The sequence below is a fragment of the Panthera uncia genome (assembly GCF_023721935.1).
Source record: "Panthera uncia isolate 11264 chromosome B2 unlocalized genomic scaffold, Puncia_PCG_1.0 HiC_scaffold_24, whole genome shotgun sequence".
Lineage (NCBI taxonomy): Eukaryota > Metazoa > Chordata > Mammalia > Carnivora > Felidae > Panthera > Panthera uncia.
This window is the reverse complement of record NW_026057580.1, coordinates 3,637,190-3,656,792: the sequence shown is the minus strand read 5'-3', so window position 1 is coordinate 3,656,792 and position 19,603 is coordinate 3,637,190. Positions and strand designations below refer to the sequence as shown.

The window sequence follows — 19,603 nt, the reverse complement described above, 5'->3', positions numbered from 1 at the left end:
CCCCAGCAGCGCCAAGCCTAAATAGAAATATTGGTTAACAGTGTGAGTGGCAGGAAACAAAACACAAAACTTCACTTTCTTCTGCCCAGATGACGATCATTGGTTTTGTCAATTGTATAACTTCCTTTATTTTTTATTCTTTTGATTTTAGCACAGAGCTTACGAGCAGAGATCGGTCAAAAGGCAAATGTCAAAGACCTCCTAGACTCAAAGTACAATCCTAATAGCACAAAATACATATGCCCAGATCATCACTGTTACAACTCTAGAGTTTTTGAGAAAAGTCATTGTACCCACAAACTGTGACATTCACCTCTGCCCTGAACTGGAACCCTCAGAATGTGTCAGGGTTAGTTTGAAAGTGATTGTCCAGAGGTACAATGCGGATGATTTAGTCTGAAGAACAGAGAAAACTGAGCGAGAACAGAGTAACAGTTCACCAGTTTGGAGAATGTTCCATGTCCCCTGAGATTAGATAAGAAATAACCTGCGGTGGCATTGGGGGTCAAGTCTTTCGGTTAAGAATTTCCTAAGAAGTGCCTAAATCTTGTACCCGGATTCTTCTTCTTTAGGGGTCACCAGGAAAAAAAATATTTGGTCAGGAATAAATGCGGTCCTTGCCCAAGGCAAGGGGGATGCATTTGATAGCATTTTGGGGTCCATTCCAGCCCTATAAGTAGAGGTTCATTTAACAGTCTCTGTGAGTAGACAAGATGGGACAATGTGAATAGAAGCAAAAGCCAATTTACTTGTAAGATTTGGACAGAAATGACCTCACCTATGCACAGTGCACACAGCAATCATAGGGACTGAATGCATCTCTGGGATTTCAAGTTCCCTGGTGACAGAAGCAGCCTTTAATGGAAGCTGCTTGCTGAGCTAATGGTCGGGCCCTGAGTGGAAATTCTGAGATCAATAGGCCTTTCTAAATTCAGGAAATCAAGACTGCACCTAAAGCTTAATGGTCTGATAAGAACAGCAAATACATACTGTCCTTTCCTCTCTCCCCTGCCACGCATTTAATTGGTTCACACCCCACTTTTCCTAGAAGTTAATGCTGTCATTACATGCAACCTTTGGTGAGAGGTGAGCAAGGAGAGGTGACAGATCGTGCATAGAAAATCCCATGAAAGATGGGCTTAAGGCAATCAAGCTCCACCTCATTATAAACAGCTACATTTTTAAAGATGCTAGTGGGATCCACTCCTAAGCTGAGTCTCTTCTATGCCAAGCAGAGTCTCCACTTTGCTGAGATTGCTAATCGGATCATGTGTTCTCAATTTGGAGTTACAGGTGCTTTGTTTTAAGTAAAAGTTTGAATTACACATTTTTAAAACAAATTTTTTAATCTTTATTTTTGAGAGAGAGAGAAAGTGGGGGAGCAACAGAGAGAGAGAGAGAGAGAGAGAGAGAGAGAGAGAGAGAGAATCCAAAGCAGCCTGGCTCCAGGCTCTGAGCTTTTAGCACAGAGCCCAACGCAGGGTTCGAACTCACAATCCTCGAGTTGATGACCTGAGCCGAAGTTGGACACTCAGCCTACTGAGCCACCCAGGAGCCCCTGAATTACACATTTTAAAAATGAGAATTCTTTCCTAGAACAATGCTTATTGAGCGGGGCATTGTAGTGAGTCTCTGAATAAGGATATTCCTTGTATTTGGCTTTTATGAAATGTCAAAGCCCAAGTAAAATATCCAGGGAAATGAAGAAAGCCTGAAGAAAATAAATCTGGAAACAAAATCATGTATCTGAAACATGATCAAACCTTGCCTGTTTAATAGGGGTTCACCTGTTTCCCATACTTTCCAGAGGCCCAGCTGAGACAGAAGTCACAGAAGAAAATACTTCTTTGTGGGGCACCTGGGTGGCTCAGTCAGTGTGTCTGACTTCCTCTCAGGTCATGACCTTATGGTTCGGTTTGTGAGTTCGAGCCCTGTGTTGGGCTCTGTGCTGACAGCTCAGAGCCCGGAACCTGCTTTGGATTCTGTGTCTCCCTATCTGCCCCTCCCCCATTCATGCTCTATCTCTCTCTCAAAAAAAATAAAAATAAATTTTTTTTAAATAAAAAAAAAAGAAAGAAAGAAAGTACTTCTTCGTGAACTATAGAGAACTTCTGGTCAAGTGAGGCTTCTGAGGGACAGCCAAAGTGCCAGTCAGCAAAGGGCTAGACAAAGCTGCTCCTCAGATCAGAAGAATTTTCAGCAAGGGCTGGAACACACGTGGTTGGCTACAAAGTGTGTTTCATGAGAACATCCCCTCTGTACGCTCCTAAAACTGAAACTTACCTCATTCTATTATTTTTTAAAATTATTTATTTAAAGTAATCTCTATACCCAACGTGGGGCTTGAACTCATAACCCTGAGGTCAAGAGTTGCATGCTCTTCCAACTGAGCCAGCTAGGCACCACATCTCACTCTATTATTGCTATTGCTTGTTTTATTTTGTCCACCAATCCCCCTCCCAGCTAGACTATATGCTCAGCGCAATGGGAATATGTCTGCTTTTTCCCTCAAGTGCCTACCAGGGAGCTGGCATTCAATGAGTAAAAGTTAAATTTAAATGGAGCTAAGGTTTGGCTATAGTAAGCAAATCAGGCAAGAAAGAAAAAAAAATTTCAGCAATAAGCATCCATTATTTAAGAATATCTCATAAATATTAAAGTTACTGTCAGAATGAGTGAATAACTGAATTCTGAAGTTGAAATCCTACTGAGGAATCACTAATTTCTTAAAATTTTAAAAGTTTCAGAAAAAAAGTATTGGCTTAAAACTAGACTCCTCTTACTCATCAGTATGATCCATAAAAAAAAAAAAAAAGTATTTAATGGTTTGCTTTGGTCCAATTTTAGTGAACCCAAACACTAACTTTGTACTGGAAGAGGAAGAACGACTGAAATCATGTCTGGTTACCCCTATTTACATAATTTCTCACCAGAGGCCCACAGGCAAAGAAAGGGACTGCTTACTCCAGAGCCCTCAGAATATAAGAAACAACCCACGCAGCCAATAAGTCTAGAGTTCCACTTCCACAGCTCTCATCTGAACACACTCAGGAATTTTTTTCTTGCTGAATTCATCATAAATAACCCACTTACCAAATCTACCAATCTACCTCCCCTCGCCTGTCACTTAGGACTCTGTCTTCTCTTAATCTTCCTTCATTAAGTGGGAGCAGAATAACTGAGGAGAATGGAAGATGGTGATGGGCAATGGGGATCTGTTTCTGAAAAGCAGGTATTTTAAAGCTATTTTATTTTTCATTACCATTAATGACTGAAAAAAAAAAGCAAGATTTAAAGCAGAAAACACACAACAAAAACCAAAAAACAATGAAAAAACAAACATCATCAACAGCAACAAAAAAACCCAAAAAACAAAAACTTGCAACTTAAATTTTTCAGGGGGGAAAAATGCTTTATAGCATATATGAAAAGACTTAAAGAGAACACTTATTTTGACACACCATTCCTTCAAACAGCTGGGTGTTTTAAAGTTATCTCCCCAATCCCTTTCTACTGCTTTACAAGTACCTCTCTCAAATAATGAGACAAACAGCTCTCTTTTTTGAGTATGTACTTTTTATAAAGGGCATCATATCCACACTGAGTGTCATTCAAGGGGTTTCACCAAAACCAAAAAGAAGTTCAATGATAAAACCGCAGCAGAGGATTGGGGAAAGAATGCAGAAGTTCACAGCCAGAGAACTAACCTGCAAGCTGTTCTTATAAGGTCTTGGGCACTTGAAATCAAACCCACGAGCCCATGTCCAGAGGCTATGAGGGAGCCATGTGGGAGGCTACCTGCAAGAGAGCAGAGCCTATCTCCCCTCGAGGGGTCTAAACTGTAACTCGCGTTCCAACTGCTCTGCTGTCAGGGTGCCCTGGATGGCTTCGCAGCCTGGGTTGAATACCGAGTAGGCGCTCTTCTCTCCCTCTTTCCTCTCTTCGGGGCCTCGTGTCCCGACATACATCCAGTAGAACAAGGAGAGGACAAAATAGGCCAGGCCAAATTCCAGTTCCACAAACAATCCCAGCAAGACCAACCAGAGAAGAACCTTCAAGAAAGTGATGTTGATCAGGAAAGACTGGTCCTGTGGTGAAGGCAGAGGAATGGCTTCGTTCCGTGGTGGCTGTGACGTGCTGCTCCCCGGCTGAGCCACTTCCTAGGTCACACAAACAAACAGAAGTAAGAATAAAGGGTAATGGGGCTCAAAGGATAAAAACCAATCTGGAAAGACAGCTCTCATTGCTCTGGGAAGGCCTCCGGCTCATTGATTTCTATTTTCTTGCTCTGCTCCCTAAAACAATCATCTCCAAAGAGCTCACGTGCCCTGTTCTAACTGAATCAAAACTGATCTGCACTTAGTGAGCTGTGACCTGATAAAATCCTTACAGCATTCAGGTGGATTCCCATTCATGGGAGTCATTTCCTCAGATCAGTCTGCTGCTAACAAGAGCTAATTTGTGCCCCATAGAGAAACTCCCCAGTAAGTGATAATGCAGCAGCTACACCTAGTGCTTCACACACAGAGTCAATGCTTATTGACTGGATTAGATGAGCTACAGTTTTGTGAGTGGCATGAGTCTAAAATGAGGACTACATGAAACCAGAAACAAAAATCCCTTTCACTTCTTAAAAACAAATCACCATTATAGCCACAACCTTTCCATCCCAGGACTGTCTTACACACCACCAAGCCCAGGCAGTGTCTCCTAACTGGACTCCTTACCTCCTCCCCGCCTGGACTCTCCAAAACATCCTATGTATAGCTGCTAAATGAACTTCCTAAAACACCCCCCCCCCCAACCTTCTGTTCACAAACCTTCAACAAATTTTACTGCCTACAGGTTAAAATGTAAACTTCTTGGGCTGGAATGCATGCAAGGCCTTCCATTTATTCAACAGATAGAAATGCCAGCACACAGGCCCCTGGGTTGGGTGCGAATGGGAGATACAGATATTCAGATAGCTTTAGGGAGGCTTGATCTCTAGTCCAGTATTTTCCAAAATTTTTTGGGTATGATCCATAATAAGAAATACATTTTGTACTGTGACCCCACATATATATGTGTGTGTGTGTGTGTGTATGTATATATATGTATGTATGTATGTATGCATGTATATATGAAAAAGTTTCACAAATCAACAAATACCTTCACCACACCTGAAATTCTCACCTTCCATTCCACTTTTTTAACATTTGTTTTTAACAGAGGACTAGATCCTCTAAACTGATTTCACCACCCACTAACGGGTCACAACGTACGGTCTGTAAAACAATGATCTAAAAAATTAACTGTACGATACAATCCACAATCCACTGCTCTACTCCAGTTCAACAGGATTTACTACCCAAAGACACTGCCCCCCCCCCCCCCCCCTTCCTGCCCTGCCTCCTCTCCATTCTCAGCTCTGTGCCTTCCTTCCAGGCCAGCATGACTGGTGAACTGTGTATGCTTGACCTCTGCAGCTATCAAGGAGGAATTCCCCCTCTGCCTCCCAGAGCACTTACTGCCTCTTTGTCTCATTGAGCACCAAACTATATGCTCATTAAGTGTTGTGTTTTTAAGCTTATGTATTTATTTTGAGAGAGTGCAAGTGGGGGAGTGGCAGAGAGAGAGAGAGAGAGAGAGAGAGAGAGAGAGAGAGAGAATGAATCCCAAGCAGGCCCCACACTGCCAGCAGAGCCCAATGCAGGGCTCGAATTCATGAACCGTGAGCTTGTGACCTAAGCCAAAGTCAGACACTTAACCGACTGAGCCACCCAGCCACCCCAAGTGTTTTTCTTTTAATACAGTTCACATGTGTCCTTAGATTGCTACCAGGAGGCCAATGGACTACCATTTATCTTTTAGCGTCTCCAGAGCCAAAGAGAGCACCCCACACGTAGGTTCTCAATACAAAGCATAACTTTTAGTTCATTTCTTCAATTATATCCCCATTCCTCCCATGATAATTTAAAACGGGACCACAAATATTATCTGGTCTTGATAAAAAATATAGGTCATCTGATTTACATTACATTCTGTTTTGTTGCAACCTTCTTTTCTAGTGTTAAGGTTGTAATTATTACCTTTTCTGTTAGACTGGAAAAGTCCTTAACATGCCATCAGCAACACACCCTCTCCTGACACACACACGTTTGTTAAGTAAATAAATGTCCCTTTCAGATTTGACCAGTGTGCACAATAGAGAAATCACTGAAAGTCTCAGCAGGGAACTAATATAATCTGATTTATATTTAAGACTACTCTGGCTGACAGGTAGAGAATGGGCTACAAGGCTAGAAGCAGGGAAATTGTGAGTAGCTCACGCAGGAGGCTCAGTGAGAGAGAAGGGCCAGGCATAACTAGGGTGGTGACACAGAAGTCAGAGAGAAATGACTGACTGAAGAATGCAGAATACATTTTGAATGTGTACAACTTGAAATTTACTGTAAACTGAATTTATCATTGAAGGAGTAAAAAAAGAATAATGCTTATGGCCACGATTTCTGGCACACCTTTGAGACACCCCATCTCCCATAATCAGGAGATAAGCACTGTTAATCCCAATTTACTGATAGGGAAACACTGAGATGTTAAGTAACTCCCCTAGAGTCACACAGCTAGTGATAGAGAGGAGACTGGTGTAGGATCCCAGCACAGCCTCCCTCCAAAGCTCTTTGTACTTAATTAGGGGCCTTTATGAGGAATGGTAAAGGGAAGGGTTAGAGAGCTAGGAGATGGGGGAATGGGTCAAACCAACTGGCAAAGGGAACAAACAAGAGGAGAGATACAGAAATTCCTCTACCTCCTTTGGCATTTGCTTTAGGACCAACGTGGCTTCTGCTATAAAAGCTGTGTATGGAAGTGTTTGTGGTCGTCACCGCACATAGAGGCATAGTTTAGGGCAAATACTTCCATTTCTCAAATACCAAGCTGCTTACCACCTCAGGGCCTTTGCACCTATGGTTCCTTTTGAGAGGAATGCCCCCTTCCCCTCACATGACCTGGATGGTTCCCTCCTCTCCTACAAATCTCAGCAAAAATGTGACCACATGTGCCCTTGTCCTTGTCCTGGGTTTCTCGAAGAGTGGCTTCTTCTTATGAAACGCCATTTCCTCAGGGAGGTCCTCCCTGCCTACCCAATTTAAAGTAGCACTCTGGGGGTGCCTGGGTGGCGCAGTCGGTTAAGCGTCCGACTTCAGCCAGATCACGATCTCGCGGTCCGTGAGTTCGAGCCCCGCGTCAGGCTCTGGGCTGATGGCTCGGAGCCTGGAGCCTGTTTCCGATTCTGTGTCTCCCTCTCTCTCTGCCCCTCCCCCATTCATGCTCTGTTTCTCCCTGTCCCCCCCCAAAAAAAAAAAAAAAAAAAAACGTTGAAAAAAAAAATAAAGTAGCACTCTGCACCTCTCACCCCCAGTTCACTATCATAGCATCCGGTTCTTCCCCCCTTTCATAGCATTCATCATTCAGCTTTGTTTATCATCTGCTGCCCCAAATGCAAGTTCTGTGAGAACAGGGCTTCATCTGCCTTTATCCCACTGTTTCCCAGATTCGGGACAGTAGCTGGAACAGACTGGGCACAGGATATAATTTTGCTGAATAAATGAATGAATGATGGCAAGGAAAGGGAAGAAATTAGAAGGTGATTCCTGGGTTTGAGGGAGTGATGCAAAGGCTGTGTTTAGCCAGGTGACTCCAAAGGAGAGCATTTGAGCAGTGGGTCAGTCCAAGCCAAGGCTGGAGGGGCAGAGTCACAGGATGAGAGAAGATACCTTGGGGCTAGAAGGTGCTGGGGACTGCTGCAGGGTATGCCTGGGCAGGGAGACAGGGGGCTTCTGTGGGGTTGAAAAAAGTCACAAGCATTTTGGTCCCAATGTGGAACAAGCTTGTCACAGAAAGAAATGTTTGATCTTGGGGACTGCTTTCTTCAAGCTGAATTCGAGAGTGGAGGAAGGAGGATATGGATGCTTCCTTATCAATGACAACCAAGAAGCAATTACAAATAGAAGGCTAGAGAAATTTCTGACAGCCACTGTGTGTCTCCAAAATGATTAAGAGAGATGGATTGTAAATTGGGAGAAAGAAAAAAACAATTTAATGAGAATTTTCACACCAGAGCAAACCCACGAATGATAACTGAGCCAATGAAAATAAGCTTAAGACAGAGTCCCTTATGAAAAACAGAGTAATTAATAAGAACAACTGGAGATCCAGCATTTCCTGTCATCCTTTTGTCGGGACATCAGCTTTTAGGTTTTTAATAATGGAAACTTTCTCCAAGTTCAGCTTCTCTGGGTCCAATTCAATGATCTCATACTCCTTTGGAAATGAGACACACAGGCAAAAACTCATTGTGTGGGCTAGACATTGTTTTTTAACTGTGGAGAGGAAAAAGGGTAAGGGAAGTAGATTCTAAAATCTTAACCAATTGTGCTCAGTGAGTTCTAATCAACAATGAAGTTATCCTGAGATAAACCGCATGCAAGGAAATAGATTGTCTGAACCCTGCTGCACTCTCTTTCTGCAAGTCTGATGGAACCCTGCGTGGTATGGAGAATAGTATCTAATCAAAACTGAGTAGCCATAAGTTCTCCTTGGTTTAAAAAAATTGCCTAAAACCAGATGTTGTGCAATAATAAATGAACTAAGAGAAATAATTTTAAGAGGAGTAAGATACATTTCTGCTCCAATACATTTTCATTTTCAAAAGGAATTTTTTGGCTCCTATTACACTTTTGAGATAGGAAGGCTTTGTCACAGACTGTCTCAAGGCACCTATTTTCCCTCTATGTTGTGTCCTGTATTCCAACATAGGTAATCTAATCTCACACACAGGGCACCTTGCCACTCTACTCCTGAGTGGAAACGAAATGAAAATACAAGATGTGAAATGAAAATACCAAGTTCATCTGAACATTAAGAGAATACTAAAGAATCAAAGGGTGGAAAGGCTATCATACTAATCTAAATAATGCTTTCACCTGAAAATTCACCAGAGAACTTGAGTAAGTTTCCCTAGTTAATAGAGGTGCACAAGCATCTGCGGCCTCTGGCAGTTACACAAACCACACTTTTGCACGTTTGTATTCAAATGCTATTTCTAAAGCACAGGCTTTCTGGGCTACTGGCTGCATGTGTCCCAGGTGCGAAATGAAAGGAAGCCTTCATTACTGCCACTTTTTAGCAGTATCCAATTAGACCTTTACCCTCCATTAGCGGAGGGCTGCAAATGAAAGCGGTGGTGGAGAAGTTCCCGGAGGCTACAGGGCATCACAATAACTCAACTCGCTGTGAGTAACTCAAGGGCAGAGGTGTTTTCTTCCAGGACCCTAGACCATCGCTTCCCGACCGGAATCAGGATCTGCGTGGGTCGCGGGCTGGAAAGAAAATGTCAAAGCGAAGGATCAGTGCAGACACGTGTGGCCCGAGATGCCAGGCTCCGGCCCTCAACAGTCGGGAGGCGCCGGCAGCCCCGCCCCGCCAGCGAAGGTGGGAACCAGAGGAGGGGGCTGGACTCCCGCTCCTTCGCGTGGTGGGCGGGGACGGCTCCTCGGTGGGGGCGTGGCCTGAAGGCCGCCACGCGGTGGGCGGGCAGTGGGTGTGGCCTCAGCCGGATTTTACTGGGTGGACACGACAGCGTCCCTGAAGCTAGGTCCCGGGGGGCGAGGCCTTCCTCTCACCTGAGCGAGGCTGGGCTGGGCCCGGATATTCGCGGGCCTCGGTTTCCACACCAGGAACCGTTTTAGCCAGCCTGGAGCTGCCTTTGGAGTCGCAGCTGCTTCCGCCTTCTTCCCTGAGGTTTGTGCACTCCGGCTCGAAGTGTTGGGTTCGGCCGCCAGCCCGGCCCGTTTCCTGGCCTCTCGGAACTCGGCTAACCGCTGTTCCATGGCGCGCGCCTCGCTCCCCGCGCGCCCTGGAGCGCGCACCCGCCGGCCGGGCTCCTGCCCTCCGCTTTGCCCGGCGCCTGGCCGCAGTGCGCCTGCGTAGCGGCGGCTCTGTGCCGCGCGTGCGTGCTGGGGGCCAGGGACTCCGCGAGTACCAGTGTTTGTGACGTTCGTTGGGCTGAATGTACAGCTAATAATGCCCTCTAAACGCTAGTGGACGGAGTGTCAACCTCTGAGGGCAAATGGCTAAGCATCCAAAGCATAGGGGCGCCTAGCTGGCCTAGTCGGAAGAGCATGCGACTCTTGATCTCAGGGTTAGAGTTCAAGACCCACCTTGAGTTAGAGATTACTTAAATAAAAACTTAAAAAAAATTTTTTTTAAAGCATAAAGACTGTTCCATTGGCCCCCTCTCTTCCGCGGGCTCTTCCGAGGAAAGTTCTCCAAGTGCTCCATCTCACTTCGGGGATCTAAAGGGAACATCCCTTTAGCAGTTAGGCGCTAGTATTGCAGGCCAGTTTCAAAAGGTGGTCCCAGGGCATTAGAGAAGGCCCATCATATCTGGGAGTTCTGGTGCCAAAAGGAACACAGTATAGTCTCCCCTTTTCCTTTTGATACGCAGATCTTAGCACTTGGAGGTGACTCACCTCTCGCATAGCAGACAGGCAGGCCATACAGATCATTGTCACTGCTTTTACCACAATGCAAACTACCTCTCGATGTGTCTAGATAGGTCAGAGACTTAAGAAAAAAACACTTTTATCAGTGTGCAACTTAAAATACACAAATCTTAAGTGTGGGGCTCAATAGGTTTGTAATTATGAATACACCTCTGTAAGTATTGTACTATCTAGAAAAGAACGTTTCTAGTACACTGAGGAGCCCCTTATCCCCTCTCCCAATCACTATTCACCCAAAAGACTCAGGTGTCTGTTAGATTTTTAAAGCTCTAAGCATCTAGCGAAGTGCCACTCACATAATTGAGACTCAAGTATTTCTTGGATCTTGCTGAGTTTTTGAGTCAAGAAACTAGATGAAGTAGAATGGAGTCTCATTGATTTAACAAATATTTATCAAGACCGTGCTGTATGTCAGGTGTTGTGTCTGGCACTAGAGATGCTGGGATGAATGAAATACATCCGTTTTATTAGCACTTACTTACATTCTAAATAGACAAATGCGTAACTACATATTTATATTTAATGTAATGTCAGATACTGACTAGTGCTATGAAGAAAAATAAAGTAAGGAATAGAGATGGTGGGACTATTTACAGCTGATGACCAGGGAAGACTTCTCTGAGGAATTGCCATTCCCACAGAGACCTAAGTGAAATGAGTGAGGCATGCAGGTATCTGGAAAAGAATGTTTCAGTGATAGGAAACAGCAAGTGCGAAGGTTCTGAGACCTTAAGTGTACGCTTGACTTGCTCATAGAACATCAGGGAGGCCAGTGTAACCAGTGCAGAGGGAAGAAAATAGTAGAAAATAAATACTCACAGATATCCAGATGTGAGGCCCTATAGGCCAACGTGAATACTTTGTATTGCATTCTGAGTGTGATGGTAGTGACTGGAAGATTTTGAATAGGAGACGACATGACATGACATTTTTAAAGGAGTACACAGGCTGCTTCAGATGGGGTCCTGGAAGAGTGCAAGGGTAGAAGAAGGAAAACCAGTTAGGAGCACAGTAGGACAAGAGAGACTGGCTGTTTGGGCTACAGTAGTGGTAATGGGGGTGGTCAGATTCTGAATATATTTTGAAGAGCTGAGCCACGTAATGTGTGGATTGATTGGATGTGGAATGTGCAAAAAAGGAATCAAGCATGATAGATTTCTGCCATTCTCTCTCCCTCCTGACCACATACCCTGAGCAACCAAGGGAATGGTGCTGGGACCCTCTACTGAAATGAGGGGAGACTAGGAAGGGAGGAGTATGGGATGAACATGGAGAGCTTTGTTTTTGATGTGCCAAGATGCTTGTTTGAGATGCTTGTTGGATATCCAATGTAGGCAATTGGATGGTAAAAATGAGTTCAGGGAAAAGTCAGGACTGGAGAAACATATTGGGAATCATCCACATGTATGATATTTAAAGCCATAAAACTAGAAGAGATCAAATAGAAGGTGAATGTGGATAAGGAGGAAAGATATTGGAGGACTGAGCCCTGAATAGAGATGGTTTGTAAGACAGAAAAGAATGGGGTCATTATAACACAATGACCTTTGATAGAGAAACCACAGAGAAAATTTCTTGCCCATTTTGGTGTCTGGAGTAGGTCTGCTTCTCTCGAGAGACTGGAGGTTCTTTTATTGATTGTGTTTCCCACTTGATAATCACTCTGAGACCTTAGAGCTATATTTATGGTCTACTTCTAGTGGGTATTTACACTTAAGGCATGTAATTTGTGGGCTCTTGTAATCAGGGTCCCTGGCAGGAAAAATAACACTTCCAAACAGATTAAGTAGGGAGAGTTTCATGAAGGAGTTATTACAAAGGTGTGACATGATTAAGGGAGCCAGTTGGGGATGGTTCACAGGAAGTGTTACCAGCCTCTGGGCTTCAAGCAACAAGAGGACACAGTGGTCATCAGACCCCTTGAGACCTGTACTATAGGAAAAGCCCAAGAAAGGGGAGCCCTTCAAGGAGGACAGACCAGGTAGGGAAGGAGGGAAAAAGGATCAGAGGGAGCAAATGGAGACTATCCAGCCAAGTACTAATGCCATTCCAGGCCCATCTTGCTTTGGTAACCTGATTTTCCCTTTGCCTTGTCTTCTGATTTATTATACGTTGATTTTGTCTCAGAACTTTGTAAACCTCTTTAAATCCTTTTCTGGAAAAGGTCGATAGAATGAAAAGTTATGGTGAAAGAGATGAAGAACAATTCCTGCTGCATTAATAACTTATATTTTCTTTTTGGATAAGATTATAAAGGAAGTCAATAAGAAAGGTCCCAAAGTGTGCTTAATGTGTGAATTTAATTTTTATTATAAAATAGTTTGTACATAATAAATTTAGTGTATATGTATGTGTACACACACACACACACACACACACACCTGGGGCCAATTGGTATATTTATACATATATATCATATTTGTACATTAAAAGGAATAAAATATTCACATGCCCTGTGATATATTAAGTCTTTGGCCTCAATACTTCATTTTTTGCATCTGTGCCATAAAAGGCAGAGTATACTTTCCCATTCCTTGACTTTGAACTCAGCCACACAGGTTGCTTTGGCCAATAGAATAATGGCAACATTATGCAAGCAGAGGCTTGAAGCATCTTTGTCTTATTGAATGCACCCTCTTAATACTCTGTACTGCCATGAGTTGAACTTGTAACGGCTAGCCAGCTGGTCTAAGAATAATGAGAGTCAGGTGGATATATAGTCACCCAGCTGACATACAGACCTGCAGTTTAAAGCTGAGGTGCCCAGCTGAGCCCAACCTCAAATAGCTGACCCTAGCTTACCCCAAGAGGTATAAAAAAATAAATGCTTATTTTATGTCACAGAAATTTTGTGGGTTTTATTACACAGAAAAAGCTACTCAAGAATAAGAACATTTCTCTGTGTGCTTGTGGTCTATTCCTGACTCCTTCCCACCTCTTCAATCTACTAACGTAGTGAGTTACATTAATAGATTTTCTGTTAAAACATCCTACATTCCTGGAATAAGCAAAACTCAGTCACTTTATAAAATACAAAATTCAAAGCTAGATTCAGTTTAGTAATTTTTAAAGGACTTTTGCATCCGTGTTCATTAATGACATTATTTTCTGTAGTTTTCTTTTCATGTACTATATTTGAAAGGTTTTGGTTTTAGGATTATACTAGCTTTATAAAATAAGCTGAAGGGTGGCTCCATCTTCTCCCCCACTCCCATTTTCTAGAACAGTTTGAATAAAATAGGAATTAACCTATTTCTTGAAGGTTTGGTAGGACTTTGTAGTAAAAGAAACACCAGAAAACTGGTGTTTCCTTAATCAAGTAAATAAATGTAAGCTACAGTTAAATGGACTAGTCAACACAGCCTTACCAAAAAAGTGTTAAGAAATGGATCGACATTAGTCTGTCCTGTCTGATGTTTTTGGGAGTGGCCTGGATGAAAATTTTAAAAGGCATTTTATCATAATTTCAGGTGACAAAAATTTAGTAGAGAAGATCTATAATTATGTCTGTAGAGAAAACTGAAATAAATTTGATCCAGTTTTTCATGTTGAAAATATTGTGGAGATGCTTAGAGGGAACTCCACCTCCTTCTAGATTTGCATTTGTGTTTTTATGTCTTTGTTTTTGTTTCTTAGTCATCTGCTTGAGACCAGTTTGTTTCAATAGGATTCATAGCTTTTCCCTGACCACAGACTGGAGGGGAGGGGGGCGTGTGTTGTGGGTGCTTCAGCTGCTACAGTCGATCCTGTTGTCATAGTGAGAAAGGATCCCCCCCCATGTTCTATGCTCTTTCAGGTCCTATCCCTGTAGGTACTGCATGTTGGGTTCTTAGCACTATGCTTTATATGACAAGCCATAGCATATGCAGAGCAGAGTGACCTGGATAATGATCTTTCTAGAGCAGGTTTCTCAGCCTTGGTTCTTTAGACCTTTGGGCCAGATAATTCTTTGTTGTGGGGGCTGTCCTGTGCCTTGTAGCACCCTTATCAACATCCTAGGCCACAGCACATTGCTGCCAGTAATGCTCCCTACTAGTTTTAACAGCCAAAAATGTCTCCAGACAGTGTCACATGTACCCTGGGAGTCAAATTTGCCCCAGGTTGAGAATGACTAGTTTAGAGACCATATTGTAGTAAGAGTGGTAAGGACAGTGGGTGATTTGGGCCAGAGAAGAGGAGTCATAGTGAAAATATACCAGTTATTTTTAGAAACTATTAAAAGAGATATTGTGGGGGTGGGGTGGGGAGGGGAATCATTCTACGGGGCTCCAAAAGGCAGAATTGAGGCCAACGGTCAGAAATTACAAGGTAATATATGGTGCACCTGGGTGGCCCAGTCAGTTGAGCCTCTCTTAGTTTCAGCTTAGGTCATGATCCCAGGGTCATGAGATCAAGCCCCACGTTGGACTCCACACTGAGCAGGGAGCCTGCCTAAAATTCTGTCTCTCTTTCTCTCTCTCTTCCCTGCTCGTGTGCTCTCTCTCTTTCCCAAATAAAAGAAAAAAAGAAAAGAAAAGAAATTACAAGGTAATATATATGGAAGCTTTAAAAAATTAAAGGATTTTTCAGCAACTGACTTATTTCCAGTGACAGCATGGCGTCCTCAGAGTAGTGAGCTCTCCCCAGTACTAGCAGTATTCAGTCAGAAGGTGACCACTATCTCTCAGGAATGTTGTAGAGGGGCTTTCTGAACTGGAGAGATTTGGTTAGCCTAAATGGAATACTTTGGGGCATCAGGCTAAGAATATGTCATAGAAGGTGTTTGTACCACTGGGGCAGAACTCACTATGGCTGCACCTGCTGATGGCTTATTTCTATAAGCACCTGTGGGCTTTCTCTGGCAGCATGAATGTGTTCAACTAGTGCATGAGCCACACTGGCAGCAGTTGGAGGGTATTCCCACCACCCCTCAAAGAGCCTTCAACCAACTGGGGGTGGGAGTTAGTAGATAAATACCCCAGCTCCCTCACTCCTTTTTTTCTTCCCCCCTCACTCCTCATGGGTTATGACTCTGAGGTACCTTCCACAGAGTCTCCCAGGGATCTTCAGAAGAAAGGAGCCTCAGTTGCCCACAGCAGTACCTGCTCATTAAAGCATCCTATATCACTTTTCTTCCCTTTCCTGTCTCACTTTCCTGCTGTCCAGTCAGTGCTCTTGGGACTCACTTCCTCAGTAAACTTCTTCCATTCAAATCATTATCTTAAGATCTTCTTCCAAGAGAATCTAAGGCAAGACCACACTGCAAGACCTAAGCAAGGCAGAAAGGGAAGTAAACCAGAAGGCTAGTTGGTAGTTCACATTTACTAGACCCCTGTCTTGAAGTTTAAAGCAAGCAAAACAGGGATTTTGACTAGCACAGTCCAAGGAGAATATTTGAAGATGGGAATAAAGAAGTTAAAAAAGAGGAAGAGAAGGCCACAGTGCTTCAACTAAAGCAGCCTGGGCCAGCTTCTGGGAAGATGGGTTGGCTTACGTGTTATGTTGAGCCCCGTGGAGAACAGGATCCAGTCATTCTATGATTCAATCCTCCAAGGACTTTAGAGACCAATTAGTCAGCAAGTGTTGACTAAAAACTTGTTATAGGCCAGGCCCTGTGCCAGGCTTTGAGGATGCAGAGAGGTATAAAATACAGTCCCAGCCTTTAGGAGTTTAAGGTCTAGTTGAGGAGGCAGACTCATTAAAAGACAACTATACATGAAGGTCTGGGAGAGCAGAGGAGGGTCACTAACTCAGGCTGGGGAGAAGTATGACTTCCTTAGATTTAAATATGGGGAAACTGAGGCCAGCAACGGCAAACTGATGAGGTATAATCCCTGGGCATTGCTGTAGACAATACATATTTCTGGCGATAGTTTCTTTCTTTATAGAACTACCTTTTGCATTTGCATTGGAAAATGTTGCCACATGACCCCCTTGACCCGCCCCCCCCCCCCCCGCCACTTCTTCTTGGCTTAGTGGTCACAACTGCTTTTGCTTGACAGCTACTGCTGGTTTGAGCTTTGCCTTTTTTGTCCCCTACCCAATTTATAGGGATCCTGTGTTCCTAAAGAGCCCAGCATTCTCTGCAGTTTTTCCCAGTCAGTTCTGCCCAATCCCATTATCTGAAGCTTCCTCATTACCTCCTTCAGCCTGTCTTTAAATCCCTTTAGCTCCCAAATCTCAGGTTTTGACAGTTTCCCTGCCCACCTGACTTGCCCTGCATTATTCTATTTTGAGTCCTTTTGTGCTTAGCTCTGATGCTCAGAGAAATGCCTCCGGGGTTTGTAGGACAGATGATCAGACAAAGCCCACAGAATTATAGCAAAGATAATCTATATGTAAATCCCATCCCCAAACTCTTCTTAAAATGATCTCTCAGTATTTGGAGAAGAACATTTTGCAAGTTGAGGATGCACAAAATGCCATAGGTGTTGTGTTTTAGGTAAGCTTGTTCCTCCCTAGTTATATATGGGAATAAACTTGGGAGGAAGGCAAGATTTTGCCCTTTTAAGTCCTTTGAGAGGTGCCTGGGTGACTCAGTTGGTTGAGTGTCTGACTCTTGGTTTCAGCTCAGGTCATGATCCCAGGGTCATGGGAACGAGCCCTGCATCAGGCTCTGCGCTGAGCATGGAGCCTGCTTGGGATTCTTTTCCTCTACCCCTCTCCCTCCCTCCCTCTCTCCCTCTTAAAAAAAAAAAAAAAAAGTCCTTTGAAGAAGTGGGCTGCTTTGCTAAAATATATGCACAAGTGCCCAGAATGGTGTATATCCTAATTCTTGACAAGAATAGCTGCTCCTGCATTTCTCTCTAGCCATTGACCTTCCAGAGTCTTGCCTGAACATGGGGGTTAGGGGTCCAAATGGACCCATCTTTCATCCTAATAGCATTAGCTGTTGCTAAGGCTTGGAGGGAAAGCTGGCCCCTTCTGCGTGACTTAGCAGCAGGAACACTGCCAGGGCGCCTGACTCTGCCTGGTTGTCGCCTGCTCAGCTCTTAGTCATTTCCATGCTCTGCACCCTGGGGAGCCATTATTGCTCCTGTAGTAAGGTGGACATGATGGAGGTGAAGTGAGGCAATTCTTACCCAACATCCGGCCTCCTTCCAACTTGTGTGTTACTTTTCTAGACTCGTATCCTACAGAAAGGAGATTTTCTATCTAAATTCTTCCTGAAACAAACAAATAAACAATCACACTTTTTTTTTTAACCTTGAGGACCAGTTGAGTAATTCACTATCAACAACGAATACTTGTTGCGCTCCAATAATAGTTGATCTTTGTGGAGTGATTTCTGTGTGCCAGGTACTCTGCTATACCCTGAAAATCATTATGCTTTTTAATTTTTCTCAACAACTCTTCAGGAGTGCACCTGGACAGAGATGAAGTGATTTGATGTCATACAGCAAGCAACGAGCAGGGCCAGGATTCGAACCCGAGTCTGACTCCAGAGCCCAGGAATCCACTTATTCTGCCTTCTCCTCTGTGCAAACCACTTTCAAGGTTCTATGAATACAAACAGGTATACATTTTGATCCCTGGCCTTCAGAAACCTTACAGACATGCTGAGAAGATGAAACGAGAACATGAAATGCTAAATAATGCCCAGCACCATCTGCTAAGTGTTCTGCCCATGGAACAGACAGGCAGGAACTTATCGGGCAGAGGAGAAGATCTGTGAGGCCAGGGTGGTCTAAAAGGCTCCATGGAGGAGCATGGCATTTGACTGGCCTCGACAGACAGAGAGAACTTAGGTAAGCTGACAGGAGGAAATCAACTAAGGTACAGAGGACTTCGAACACATGGGTTCAAGTCCCAGCTCTGACATTATCTGTACAATCCAAGGAAAGTCCTTATCCTCTACTGCCCCATTTCCTTTACTATAAAGAGAAAGGCTCAAAAGGTGACATGGAATAGTGGGGAGAGCAGAAGTTTGGAACCAGAAGAAACCTCAGAGAGGTGGGGAGGGAGGGGGTAGTGATTTAAGGGGGCCAGGATGTTGACAGAATTCTCTCTTGACAAGTAGTGGTTCTCTGAGTAATCACCATGATAATCCATTGAGTGGTAAAAGTCAAACAAACAAAAAACCCTAGCTTCTAACTTTTATTTTGCCTTAAGCAAGGCAAATTGTCCCTCTGTTTCTTTATCTATAAATGGAGGGATGATACCTCACAGGAGGGTATCAGGATGAGCTGAGCTGATAGAGGGTGCCTGGAAGTACCTGAATCATTGTAGATGCTTAGTCAACATAGACAGCTAAGAGAGTAGGAAACCAGCATGTCCATACCCAATGGGTAACCAAAGGCCTGGGAAGAAACAGAGGGAAGAAAAGAACATCTTCCTAAGCCAGACATAATGGAATGCATGTGGAGAATTGGTATGTTGGTAGGTTTTTAGACCAAGGAAGATACTATTCATCTGAGATGGTTGAATTCAGATTGTTTCCATGTCAAAAAACTGACATATCGCTTCTGTTTCTGTCTTCTTCCCTGACTCCTATCACCCTCCAGAGCTTGTTTGAACTAAAATAAACCTCTTCCATTACCTTAATAGGCTTGGGTTAAATGTACTCAAGTGACCTCACTTTGAGGTTGGTTTGAGGTGGTATTGATAGGCCTGTCAATCAGCCAGCCTCCCACAGTCTATTTGTAGGAGCCATTGGGCATTCCTGTCCACCTCACAAAAAATCTGGCTGGCCAGGATACTGGAATGAGCCCCTTTATGAATCTGGGATTTCCATTAGGAAGTTAATAATAGGGGAAACCATATAATAATAGGGGAAACCATGTGGCACTTATCATTGGCTTTCAGTCTCCTTCCTTACCAGGAGCTGCTCAAGACATGGAGAGATTGCACAGTGAGCGATTCTCTGATTGGAGTTTTTATCACATCACCACACCCTCTTTTTTTCTCCCCCCCCCACCACACACAAAACCCACTCCCAAGCTCAAGCCTCATTACTCCCTGCTGCCCCTTAAAACCCTACTCTTTATGCCAATTTATAATTTCTCAAACGTGCTATGTTGTTTCCTGGCTCCATACGTTTGTCCACACTTTTTCTTTTTATCTGGGACACACTTTCC

The 19,603-nt window shown here is 43.7% G+C and overlaps 1 protein-coding gene and 1 long non-coding RNA gene across 2 annotated transcripts; one reads left to right on the top strand and one right to left on the bottom strand.

The window, feature by feature from the left end:
• Positions 1-3,556: 3,556 nt before the first annotated feature.
• SAYSD1 (SAYSVFN motif domain containing 1) lies at positions 3,557-9,967 on the bottom strand. The gene is made up of 2 exons (XM_049652744.1): positions 9,666-9,967; positions 3,557-4,160 (listed from the first exon to the last, which is right to left on the bottom strand). Exons 1-2 carry the CDS (start codon positions 9,870-9,872, stop codon positions 3,816-3,818), a joined length of 552 nt encoding a protein of 183 aa, XP_049508701.1. The 5' UTR covers positions 9,873-9,967; the 3' UTR covers positions 3,557-3,815.
• On the top strand, positions 9,696-19,070 carry LOC125937861 (uncharacterized). Its single transcript, XR_007462530.1, has 2 exons — positions 9,696-9,783; positions 17,885-19,070. It is a non-coding gene; the product is annotated as an uncharacterized LOC125937861 (long non-coding RNA).
• The last annotated feature ends 533 nt before the right edge of the window (positions 19,071-19,603 follow it).

Coding starts and splice junctions, on each gene's coding strand:
- SAYSD1 (XM_049652744.1), bottom strand. CDS start 9,872: ATGGAACAGCGGTTAGCCGAGTTCCGAGAGGCCAGGAAACGGGCCGGG. Junction 4,161..9,665: donor CCCAGCCCAGCCTCGCTCAG/GTGAGAGGAAGG, acceptor TGTGTGACCTAG/GAAGTGGCTCAGCCGGGGAG.